General features: G+C 38.2%; 1 protein-coding gene across 7 annotated transcripts in view; it reads left to right on the forward strand.

Moving 5' to 3' along the window:
• PTPN2 (protein tyrosine phosphatase non-receptor type 2) overlaps positions 1-12,512 on the forward strand; it is an 84,418-nt gene that overhangs the window by 52,232 nt on the left and 19,674 nt on the right. For 6 of the 7 annotated variants that reach the window (XM_034643256.1, XM_034643257.1, XM_034643255.1 and 3 more), the window contains 3 exons: positions 382-480; positions 4,697-4,834; positions 11,895-12,104. In XM_034643256.1, coding sequence (XP_034499147.1) covers positions 382-480; positions 4,697-4,834; positions 11,895-12,104 — 447 coding nt within the window. The remainder of the gene's footprint in view (positions 1-381; positions 481-4,696; positions 4,835-11,894; positions 12,105-12,512) is intronic. The other variant, XM_034643261.1, reaches the window with a different exon arrangement.

A 12,512-nucleotide genomic window follows, 5' to 3' on the forward strand; every position in this document is an offset into this window, starting at 1 on the left:
AAGATTTTATTTATTTATTCGAAAGAGACAGAGACAGCCAGCGAGAGAGAGAGGGAGCACAAGCAGGGGGAGTGGGAGAGGAAGAAGCAGGCTCATAGCGGAGGAGCCTGATGTGTGGGGCTCGATCCCAGATCGCCGAGATCACGCCCTGAACCGAAGGCAGATGCTTAACCACTGTGACACCCAGGCGCCCCAATAAAAGTCAGTTTTGATCATTTATAAGCAACTAGTACAGACCCATTTTTTAACTCAAGTGGATTTAAAGTCATGATTTACTTATGTATACATTGTTCTTAAACCAGAAGCATACTTGAAGGAATTTTCCTTGAACCTTGTTCCATCTCCTTTCTCTTACCTACTTTTTCTTCTCTGTTCTTACAGGGTCCACTTCCTAATACAGGTTGCCATTTCTGGCTCATGGTTTGGCAGCAAAAAACCAAAGCAGTTGTCATGCTAAATCGAGTCGTGGAGAAGGAATCGGTGAGTAACACTTAATATTTGCAACTTAGTGTACTGCCTGTATCATTAGCTTATAAATGTTTTCATATTTCTTTTGGGGTATTCATTCATTCACTGGTTTTGGCCTTGAATTGCTAAAGGCTAGTGGTCAGGCTGTTTCTGACCAGAAGCAGTATATCCTTTTCCTTTCTTGCCTTAAGTATTTAAACAATCGTTGTACATCACTACCCTCCAAGATGTAAATACAATGAAACAAATATTGACCAGTGGTGACATAGATCTTTGGAATCCCTAGGCTTCATTAGAATTTTAATAATTTATTATTATCAAAATCTTGAAAAGTTTGTAAAAGATTAAAGTGAAAGGTTTTTGTTAACGTATATGAATTTTTATTGACTCTTCGGTCATGAGACAGTGAATTTGGGAATGTATAAATTTATTGAAACTTGAGGTAAAGTCTAAACACGGTGCTAATTAGTTGAGTCTTTTAACTTTTGTAGCTTTAGATTCTTTTTCTGTCAAAGAAGCAAATTGGAAAGTATTATCAGTAAGGTCTCTTCAGCCTAAGATCTTCAGATTCCTGATTGTTTCTTTTTTCTAAACTCATATTTGGTGGCTTTCGATGGTCTTGCAAATTATTCTACTCTCTTTCAAATCCTAAGTGGCATTCACATAGCAGAACGTCCAGCAGTGTTAGCGTAGTTATTTACAGTGGCTTTTTCATTACTTAAAAATTAAGTGATGATGACATTGTTTGAACACTTTGAGCAGCATTACAAGGTAGATGGTTTATAAGTTTCGTCTCTCCTTTTGTTGTATAATTACTATACTAGTAAGATAAGACTGCCACTAGAGATTAGAAATCATATTTATGGCGGTTGGATCTAGATGCTTAATAAGATTCAGGTTTAATTATTTTGGGGAAGATTACTTCATGGGTGGTACTGCTTTGTTTATGAAGAGGCCCATAAGGTCTGATTATCTTTCTTTTTATGGTGTTAGCAGCCATTGCTGGTCAGTGCTTATTAGTTCCTTAACTAATTAGGGGTTACAGAATAGTGATATTCCAATTTTATCATTCCTTCTTACGTTTTTGTTGAAATACTTCTATAGAAAGAAACTTTCGTAGCGCCTGGGGGCAGAGTCAGTTAAGCGCCTGCCTGGCTCTTGGTTTAGGCTTATGTCATGATCTCAGGGTTTTGATATCAAGCCCACGTTGGGCTCCACACACAGCATGGAGTCTGCTTAAGTTTCTTTTTTTTTTTTTTTTTTTTTTTTTTTAAATTTATTTATTCTACAGAGATAGAGACAGCCAGTGAGAGAGGGAACACAAGCAGGGGGAGTGGGAGAGGAAGAAGCAGGCTCATAGCAGAAGAGCCCGATGTGGGGGCTCGATCCCATAACGCCGGGATCACGCCCTGAGCCGAAGGCAGACGCTTAACCGCTGTGCCACCCAGGCGCCCCTTAAGTTTCTGCTTAAGTTTCTCTCTCCCTCTCCCTCTGCCTCCCCCTCTCTTTCTCTCTTTAATAAATCTTAAAAGAAAAGAAACTTCCCTTCTAATTAGTTGACCACTTTTATATAGGGAAAGCAGTTTTCAAAATAGTTGATTGCCTAGTGTCCTCAGCAGGTGACCAGTTAGGATTTTTTGGTGTGGGGGCAGCGTCAGGAGGGGATCAATTATTATGAACTCATAGATTTAAACATATTTGATGTACTTCATTCCATCGCAGTTATTATCCATCTTAGTAATTGAATTATTCCTCTGTTGGCTAGAAGGAATCTCTTCAAGTTGGGCTCTGAATCAGAAACCTAAGAGATAAAACCAAAAAGTCTTTAATAATTTTCTTTAGTCTTTAGTCTCTAATAATTTTCTTACTATCTGGAATGACTACTTAATCTCTACTCCATAGAATCCATAGAATCAGCCATTTCTCTAAGGAACCTTGGTTTCTTTTATTGGGCAATGGTATTTCAAGATGACAATAAAAATAAGGATGTTTACTGATGCTGGGTTGATCATTGTTTTTAGAGCTTTTTGGTGAACAGAGCTAAGGAAAAAATATGTTTGTTTGTTAGATAACATACTTCAAGTGTTCATAATGATACTTCCAATTCAAATTTAGAACTGTAGGTGGTTGGCTTAACCCTTTCTATCTTATATCTGTTGCCTCCTTTTTCCATACCATGAATCCTGCTTCTCAAAGACACTACGGATAAAGAATATCTTATGATGACTCATTTACTTTGTACCATATTACACAGCAAAAATACTCATAGTAAGAGTATCAACTCCATCACCAAAATAATTACTAAAAAAGTTTTAAATTTTTTGTTTTTCCTGTCTCTGTTTTTAAGTTGTACTTTATCTACACTGTTGGAGTATATAACATACTATAGTCTCTCTTTTATGTCCCTTGCAAAACTTAGTTCTACATGTAAACATATATTTAATTTACACTGTTGGTCTTACTGATGTCTCTCCAGTAGTTCTGTAGATAGCCCATTCTGTAGCACATCCTTAAAAAGGGACTCATAGGCATTATAGTTCCTGATGTCTTACCTGTCGGTGAGAGTTTAATCTGCTGTCTTCATTCTTAAAAGTCACTTTGGCAGAATATAAAATCTTGGTTCACATTTGCTTTTCCTTGAGCAACTTAAATACATTACTCCATTTCCTTTTGGCATAACAGATTACTGACAAAGTCAGTTGGACATCTGATTTTATTTCCCTTGTAAGTCATGTGTTCTTTTTATCTAGGTTACCCAAAGGCTTTTTTTCCCTCCAAATACCATTAATTTTACCAAAAATATGTCTTAGTGTTGGTCATTCAGGGTCAGTTTTTCCAGACGCGTAGTATGCTCTTTCAATATGTGATTTTTTTCTTTTTTTAAAGAAAAATGTATTGATTATACTTGTTAGTGCTTGCTGTTTGCTTGCTTTAGTGTTCTTCTTTGGGTCTGCCTATTATACACGTTAGATTGTCTTTGCTTATTTTTGTATTTGTCACTTTCTCTTAAGTCCTGTCACTCCATTCCTTTTTTATTTAAGAAATGTCTTCCTTTTCCTCTTCTTTTTTTCCTAGGACATCTTTTGTTGTGTTTATTCATGCCTCTCTGTTCCTTTTAGTTTAGTCTTCATTTCTGAAATGATATTTCAGATATTGATTTGTAATTTTTTTCTGTCTCCTATCACCTCATTTCTGAGTTGTTCTTATTCTCATTTATGCTCTTTCACTTCTTGTATCATATTTAAAATGTCTTTTAGCACCTTTGGAAGTATCCTCTCATAGTAATTATTTGTTTGGTAGTGATGTTACCGTTGGTGGTTTATAGCTGTTCGTGATTTGGAAAAGAAGAAACGACCATATTTTATATGATATTTTTGTGGTGTTTTTTCCCTAATGAAGTGGCTCTTCATCTCACCTTGCCACAGTCTGTTGGGCTCATAATTTGGCTTTTGGGAAGATGCTTTTATTGTCACAAATAGGAATTCCATATTAGTAGTTCTGCCAGAATGTACCTAGATAAAGGGGGCTTATCATCATCTTCTTTTTTTAAAGATGTTATTTATTAGAGGGAGAGAGAGGGAGAGATAGCGTAAGCAGGGAGAGGGGTAGAGGGAGAGAGATAAGCAGGCTGCCTGCTGAGTGGGGAGCCTGACATGGGGCTCCATCCCAGGACCCTGAGATTATGACACCAAGCCGAACGAAGTCAGATGCTTAACTGACTGAAACACCCAGGCGCCCCCAAAGGGAGCTTATCTTCTGATTTGTTCCCCTGACTTAATTTTAGTAAGTGAAATATACAATGTTATTTCTGGATAAATAGTATTTGGTAGTAGAGTCATAGGTATTTGTAGAAAATACTTGTAAAATAAAGCCCTTTCCATACTATTTGAAGAAAAGATTCTTACAAGAGGTTGATAATTTTAGAAATGTAAAGTGAATGCCAGTATGATGTTAAAATATAGGTTATCATGCTTTGGAAATGACAGATTCACTTTTATGAACATATCTGTTTATGGCTTTTTTAGTATAAGTTATAGGAACATTTTACAAACCTTTTATAAAATGTCAATCTTATTAAAATACATTGAGCCTCAAATACAGTGCAATTGTTCGTAGATTTGGGTACTTGAGAAAATATAGCATATATGTGTATGGTTTGTCTTCCTTTCCCAGCTTTTTAGGGTTTCATAATGTCTATGAACTAATATCTACATATTCTTAAATTTAGGTTAAATGTGCACAGTACTGGCCAACAAAAGACGATCGAGAGATGCTGTTTAAAGAAACAGGATTCACTGTGAAGCTCTTATCAGAAGATGTGAAGTCATATTATACAGTACATCTACTACAGTTAGAAAATATCAGTGTAAGACTTTCCATGCCCAAAAGATTGGACTTTAGATTGCTGATTTTCAGAATTACTTTTTGTCCTTAGATTTGAAGTTCGGGGCTGCACGTACATTTCGATAGCATCTGTAGTAGTATAGAGTCATAACCATGGTGTTTACATTGTGTTTCCTACATGCAGTAGCTCTCTGAGGACTCTTGAGAAGACCTAGAAACTAAGGATTTTGAAGTTCAGGTTGATATATGAGGATCGAAGATAATTTATTAAGATTACTTGGGGATGAAGAGAGAGAGCTTTATGATCAGGCTAACGTGGATTAAAATCCCAGCTCTGTTGTTCAGTAGAAATGTCCTTGGGACCTGTTCCTCAACGTCCCTCGTCCTTTCCTCATCTGCAAAGCAGAGATTGTACTAGCGCCCTCTCAGGGCTGTCATGGAGATCAGATGAAGCTGTGTATGCGGAACACCGGATGGAGAACAGGTGCACATAATTGGTGCTTCTGAGGGTGGCAGGCGAGTCAAGAAAATAACTTACTGGAGTGTTGTTAATTCAGATGATTCACCACAGAGAAATTTGTCCTTACTGAGTTGGGGAAAATGGTGAAATAATTTAGCATATGGTCCCAGGAACATTTACTGGATCTTTGCCAGAAATACAAGAATTGTTCCTTATTTCTTGGTTAAGATACATGGACATGGTGGATTGTGAACCTGCTATTGTCAGGTTGGGGATCAAAGCATTGCTCCCCCTTTTACCACCTACCTCTTTTGTCTTCTTTGTGTTGTAATCAGGGTAACTGGAAAATATGAAATGACATAAGAAAGCTAGAAATTAGGAAAAATATTTGCGAAAAAATGATTTCAGGAATGTATCAAGTCTATATAGTGAGATACTGTTTTAGTTAACCACTAACTGAATGAAATGATTAACATGGGATCATTGACCAAAAAAAGTTTTCTAGAGAAGGGATATATAAAGTGCATACACACACACACACACACACACACACACTTTTAGAAATATAGAAATACATTTTATGGTTGATCTCTTCGAACACCTCTTTTTTTTGCTGCCTACTGCAAGCACAGGTGCATACTGTTAAGGCCCAGGCCCAGCTTCCCATGACGTCCATAAGTAAGCTTTTTATGTGATCTCTTAGGTTATCTAAGAAGTCTCAAGGTTGAGAATTACAGGACTTAGATTTATTTATGAATTTCCCTTATTGTAGTTTTTTGCACCAACTATTCCATTTACATATGTCTTGAGCTGCCCTGAGATACAGCAACAACTGTTTGGTACTAGATTGTGCGTTACTTATTCCCAGAAACAGAATTGCTTTTCTATAAACTTCTCATGGTTCTTCAAGTCATCTTCTCTTGGTATTTATCCCAGGTACCTCATCTGCCGCTGGCATTAAAACTGACTTGAATGGAGAAGGGCGTAGATGTTTTCCCCTGTTTCTGAAACCTATCCTAATTAAGAGTTGATCATACCTTAATAATAAAATCAAATGAGTTTTGTTATTTTGTTTCTCATTTTGCAAAGTACTTTTACATATATATTATTTGACCCACAGCCTTCCTATAATGTGATAGAGTAAATATTCTTAATATTTCCATATTTCCTGTATTTTTTAAAAACCTAAAATCCATTAGGTTATAAGATTTTTCCTGTAAATAGATTACTCAGCTAATAAGTGACAGGCCAGAACTCAAATCCAGATCTCCTGACTTGGAATGACATGGGGCTAAGTCTTTTGAAAAAAGTGCTACTTGTCCTAGTAAAGGAAGATTCTTGGTTCTAAAGCATCTTTCTGAATTGAAGCATGTGAACTGGCCAAGCACTGTTTTAGTTGTTAGCAACTGTGATTTCTTATTGGCCTGGGTTCAGAGTCCACCCTAATTAATAGCAACGGTATGTTTACGTTCTACCTTAGAATCTTTAGTAAGAGCTAGGAATGTTAGGAGAACAAAGTAGCATTTCAGCATAAGAAGCAGAATTGCATTTGGTTAAGTATTTCCATTCTTGATCCAGATTTCCTGAGTTTAAATCCCAACTGTACGCCTTCTGGCTGTGTGACTGGTCCCACTATTTACCCTCTCTGCCTAGTTTCTCATCTACAGAATGAGGATAAGGACACACGTACCTCAAAGAGTTGCTATAAGGATCAAGTGAATTAATGCTGTAACAGGCCTGAAGCTCCTTGCGGGATTCACAATTATCAGCTTTAGTTGTGTGCATCTGTTACCTTTGTCATATCAATGAATTGGGAAGGACTGCAGGAGCAAAGGCAGTTGAAAAGAACAAGTTGAGGGAGAAAGAAATACCAAACAAGGGAGAAAGGTGATGCTGCGGGTGGGGGGTGGTCACCAACCTCACCGGGAGCTGCAGAGAACCGGTTTGCTGCTCAAGGAGTCTAACTTGTGTGTATTAACAGGTCTGGGGCCAAAGCTGTGGGCTGTGTGGGCCCTGCTCTTTTACAGACCTCTGGTCTAAGGGAGCAGGAAAGCTTCACACCAGCAGCCCTTTGCAGTGTCTTCATTAGAGCTAAGAGTTTGAACTCTTGCCCCTGAATGAAGAGATCCCATCTCTGCTTTTAAAGTGGCCGTGTGACTTAATCTACGGGGAAGGTTTTGCAGGGCTTTTAAAATGTAAGGTCATCTAGAGTGCTTATTTGTCTTTCAGGATTTTCTTTTTAGTTGCCCTTCACTATTTTCCATAATATTGTTGGCCAGCTTTGTGTTGCTCAAGTTCCAGGAATACTGTTGTAATGCTGGCTGCCTTCTATTTCTCTGTCCCTGTAGATTTGCCCAAAACAGGATGAGTGCCTAATTATTATCATGCTCAGCTGGGATTTGATTCAAAATAGTTTAAACAGTTTATCCTACCTGGAGTGTCATCTTCTCTTCTCTACCTCTTTATATCCTGTGCATCCTTCAGGACCACCTCTTGGCCCATTTCTTACTCAAGTCTTTCTTAATTCATCTATGATGCATTCATTCCTTTTTTTTTTTTTTAAGAATTTATTTATTTGACAGAGAGACAGTGAGAGAGAGAACATAAGCAGGGGGAGTGGGAGAGGGAGAAGCAGGCTTCCCGCTTAGCAGGGAGCCAGACACGGGACTGGATCCCAGGACCCTGGGATCATGACCTGAGCTGAAGGCAGACGCTTAACGGCTGAGTCACCCAGGTGTCCCTGACGCATTCATTCCTAATCGCTGTGATCTTACACTTCTCTCCATAGTTTAAATTTTACCATTTTACTGGCTTATTTAGTACATGTGCATGTATGTACTTTGACTCCATAACAAGGTTTTCAGCTCCCCTTGGGTAGTCCTTACCTGTTACCTTTGTGCTTCCCTCTGCCATTGCACCGAGTGAGTGGTTATTCTAAAACACAGGCGTGATCCTTCCACCCTGCCCTAAAATATCTTTCTCTGTGGCCGACGCAGAAGTCCAAGACCCAGCCCACGCTGGTCCTTCCTCCTCGTCTACCACCACAGGCACTCAGGGTTTGTTCTTGCTAACAGTCCTACACTTCTCAAATAGATTGATCCTTGGGGGCCCAACACCTCTGTGTATTGCTTTTCTCTCTGCTTAGAATGCAAGCCCCATGCCTACCTGTTTCTGTCACTCTCCTCTTCTCCTGATCTGGTGAGTTTTGTTCATCTTTCAAAATGAATTACAGTAACTGATTATTTAATGCAGACCAGATAATGATCCTGGCAAAAAATGGTTGAGGGACCGAACTGAGGCACTTACAGTGAGCTACAGATCTCATATAAATTTGTATTTAGGAAATAGGGTTCGCAAACTTTGCTGCTCCTCAGTGTAGAGGAAATATTAAGTGAAGCAGTTGAAAATGTGGAGAGGTTGACAATTGATTGGAGCTTATTAGAGGCTACGATAGAGACAATTAGTATAATTGTTTCAGAAAAGGTATTTGTTAAGTATTTACCATATGCAGGCATAGGTTAGGCACTTTACATTCACTGTTTCATTTATTCCTCACAATAGCCTTATAAGGTAAGTACTGTTTTTAACCATTTACGGATGACAAAATTGGGCTTGTGATGAAAGTCTTGGAAATATAATCTTACTACTTCTGTAAATGCCCGAAGTGTGAAAATAATTGGGCCTAGGACCAAAGAGCTGCACAGATTTCTTTATAATAATTAGAAAATTTATAATCTTATCTATCTGTATAAAATAAGAGTTGACTTTGAACTTGAATGGCTTTAGGTGGCATACACTTAAATTGCTATAAGCCTGCTCTTGCCCATGGTCTTATACCTACTCAGTTCCTAGCTTATCTTCCTGGCCTCCATATATATTGAATTAGATATCCTTGCTCAAGGATAGAGTTCTCCTTCAAAATATGTAAATAAGATTTACCTTAAAAAGAACAGTGGACCACTGACACTTTGTGCAGATTGTGGTATACATAATGCAGTGTTTTACAAAGAAGATTTGGCAGGCATGTGCAGATGGGGACAGCCATGTAATTGCGGATGCAACCAGGTGTGCATGGTGCAACCAGGTGTGCACGGGGTATGAGGTAAGCAGTGGGAGGGGATGGAAGAGGACAACTGGGCATCACAGGAGGACTGATGTGACTTAATGATCTGGGAGAAGGAAAGGGGGCTTCAGCCAGTTTTGAAGTAAGGAGTTTGTCAAAAAGTGTAAAGTCTGCATGTAGACCTTGTTTGGAATAAAGATGAATTTTGATTTAGCTCTGTAGCCTTTGGCAGTCCTTTTTTTCCCCCTCTCATTTTTTTTCCAGCACAGAAAAGAGAGAGAAGAGGCCCACTCAAGCATATAAACAGTTCTATCTCAGTAGTAAACATATGGATTTACTGCTTCATGAAGTGTTCCTTTGGAAATTGTATTTTTGTGAGCTGTGATTTTGAATCTTGTTTCAGTAGGGACACATTAATAAAAATTAACTTCTTAAGAAGTTCTTTAGTCTGGTCCTGTTAGGGGAAGAAAAAGACTGATTCTCAAAAATCTATTAGTGGGGAAGACTGCATTATACAAACAGTCGTGAACGTTTCTGGGAACTGGCTTTGAGTATCCCAGACAGCGTGACCTGAATTCGAAAAATATCAAGAGACTGCTAGTCTTGAGCCAAAATCATACAGACGCAAAAAAAGCAAGCAGTTGTTCAGGATTGTGGGTTAATTCTAGATTTTAAGCCAGGAGGTGATGCAGTAAGTGCGCATAAGTGAGTAAAAAACTGTATGGGAAGACTGAACCATCCCTTGCAGAGCACAGCTCGCAGGTGAGCAGGGTTCTAGCACCACCCCTCCCAGACCTGGGAGCACGGGCAGGTCCGCAGAGGACATGATTTAGGCTCACAAGGCAAACTCTGGCCCTGCTGTGCAAGGTCAGCACTGCATGGTGGCAGATGACCACAACAGGGCAGTTGTTGGGGATGGGGTGGAAGGGGGTAAACACTCCCACTGGAATCTTAGACCCTGTTTAAAGGAAGATGTGACTTGGAGTTCTCCATGCCCCTGGGCTACAGCAAGAGTAGCCACTTTAGCCCATTCCCGTGCTGGTATTATGTTGTTACCTGTCCATTTATGGCTTTGTAAGAAGAAACTAAAATTTACCTGTCGAATGTTTTCAGTACCTATTTTTAATACAGTAAATTTAATTTTTGATTTACTCCTCCCCCCTTTTTTTTTTTACATACAGTAGCTATAATTTTAGAAGGAAATGTTTTGAAATTTAGGAATCCCAGTGATCATTTTAATTCTATCTTCTAGTACCTTTAGTATGTTGAGAACCTGTGGATCAGAGTGTATTTGGAATTGTGAAAGCTGAATTTTAAGAAAATTAGTCACTAAAAGTATATAATTTGAAATTTTTAAAAGAATTTCTGCACCGTATTTTATCGCTGTTATACCTCATATAACCAAGTCTGAGACTTAGGAGTGTATTTCTACTAAAAAAGGGGGAAAGCTTATTTTTAAAAAAATGAAAGTGAATTTTGAAAACTTGTACCAAAAGCAGGATGTTGTAATAATAATCTTTAGCTGTTAACCATTAAAATTATTATGTGGGTTTTTTTTGTCTTTTTCCGCTAATGTTGCTTGTATGGCTTCTTCCTCCAAAAACATCCTGCAATGAAACTGAAATTGCGCGGAGATGTGTTAGAGGGTTATTGTTTCGGTTTGCAAAAATGAAGACTAGAAGGCATCAAAATGCTTCTTGGGGCAAAAGGCAGCTGGCAAAAGCTTAGGAACATTTTCATAATGAGTTAGTCAGAAATAAAGCTCATCAGGAATATCCAGGAAGTGATAGTGAATGCCAGGCAGGCTTTAAGAGACAGGAAGCGTTTAGCATATTGGTAAACCATTTTAGCACATCAGCGAAGTCATGTAAACAGTTTTAAGATTGGAAATTATTACCATGGGGAAAAGCAGCAATTAGAGAGCAATTTCAATTAAAAACGTAAAGATTGTTTCTTTAAATTAATTCTTGAGTTGCTCCTCTGAGCCTGTATAGCAGAATCTACAAGATAACTCATATAATGAGAAAAATTGTGTGTAAAAATGTTGGGCCTTCTTAAGAAGGAAACCATTAATACACGTAAAATTACACTGGTAGGATTTTTTTTTTAAATAGGAAAAAGAGGAACACTTATCATGATGTATGAATTAAAATATTGGCCACGTGTATGGTACAGGCCGGTGGTTAAGAGCGTCCCAGTCAGGCGCTGCCATTTTCTCAGTGTGTCACCCTGGGTAAATTGCTTAACCTTTGGCCTCTGTTATCTCATCTGGAAAAGGAGTTTTATTAGGATTGTTGTATGGGTTGAGTTAATACATAAAAAGCTTAGGACATGACTGCAAAATAATATTTTAGAAATGTTAGCTATTATTAATAAATCCCAAATTCACCTGAAGAGCTCCAGACTGGCGTGAGTGATAATCAAAAGCCAAACAAAAAAATCGTGGTGCAAAAGTCCATAAGGATTAAAAGCATTACACAAAACACATATTCTTTCTGAAGTAGTTTTTTCAAAGAAAAGAAATTAGAACTAACTTTTCCCTTGATTTTCACTTTTTAGAGTGGTGAAACCAGAACAATATCTCACTTCCATTATACTACCTGGCCAGATTTCGGAGTCCCTGAATCACCAGCTTCATTTCTCAATTTCTTATTTAAAGTGAGAGAGTCTGGTTCCTTGAATCCTGAACATGGGCCTGCAGTGATCCACTGTAGTGCAGGCATTGGGCGGTCAGGCACCTTTTCTCTAGTAGATACCTGTCTTGTTCTGGTAAGTGCTTCTTATGATCTAATTTTAGTCTTGTTTAATTTTTTATTGTTTTCCCTGGCAGAGGTAAACTCTAATGTCGGTATCCCAGAACTGTGATATTCGAACTTACACTTCTGCCACCTTCAGAAAAATCTAAAAAATTTCACTTCTATCCTTTTAACTGCCTCTTATTTGTGAGTGGTGGGGCTCTGTCCAATATGATTCTAGAGATCTCCAAGAAGACTTTTTTTCCCCTGGTAGCTTTATATTACAAAAATAGTACGTCTTCCCCTTTCCTTGTTTTTCGAATATAAACGATATATAATACTGAATTCCTTCCAACTCAAACAAGCACTACATTTCTCTTGCCCTGAGTTTCCTAAACTAAGGATAGTGATACGATGTTCCTCACAGGGCTATTTCGAGAAT

This window comes from Ailuropoda melanoleuca, chromosome 14 (assembly GCF_002007445.2).
Source record: "Ailuropoda melanoleuca isolate Jingjing chromosome 14, ASM200744v2, whole genome shotgun sequence".
Taxonomy (NCBI): Eukaryota; Metazoa; Chordata; class Mammalia; order Carnivora; family Ursidae; genus Ailuropoda; species Ailuropoda melanoleuca.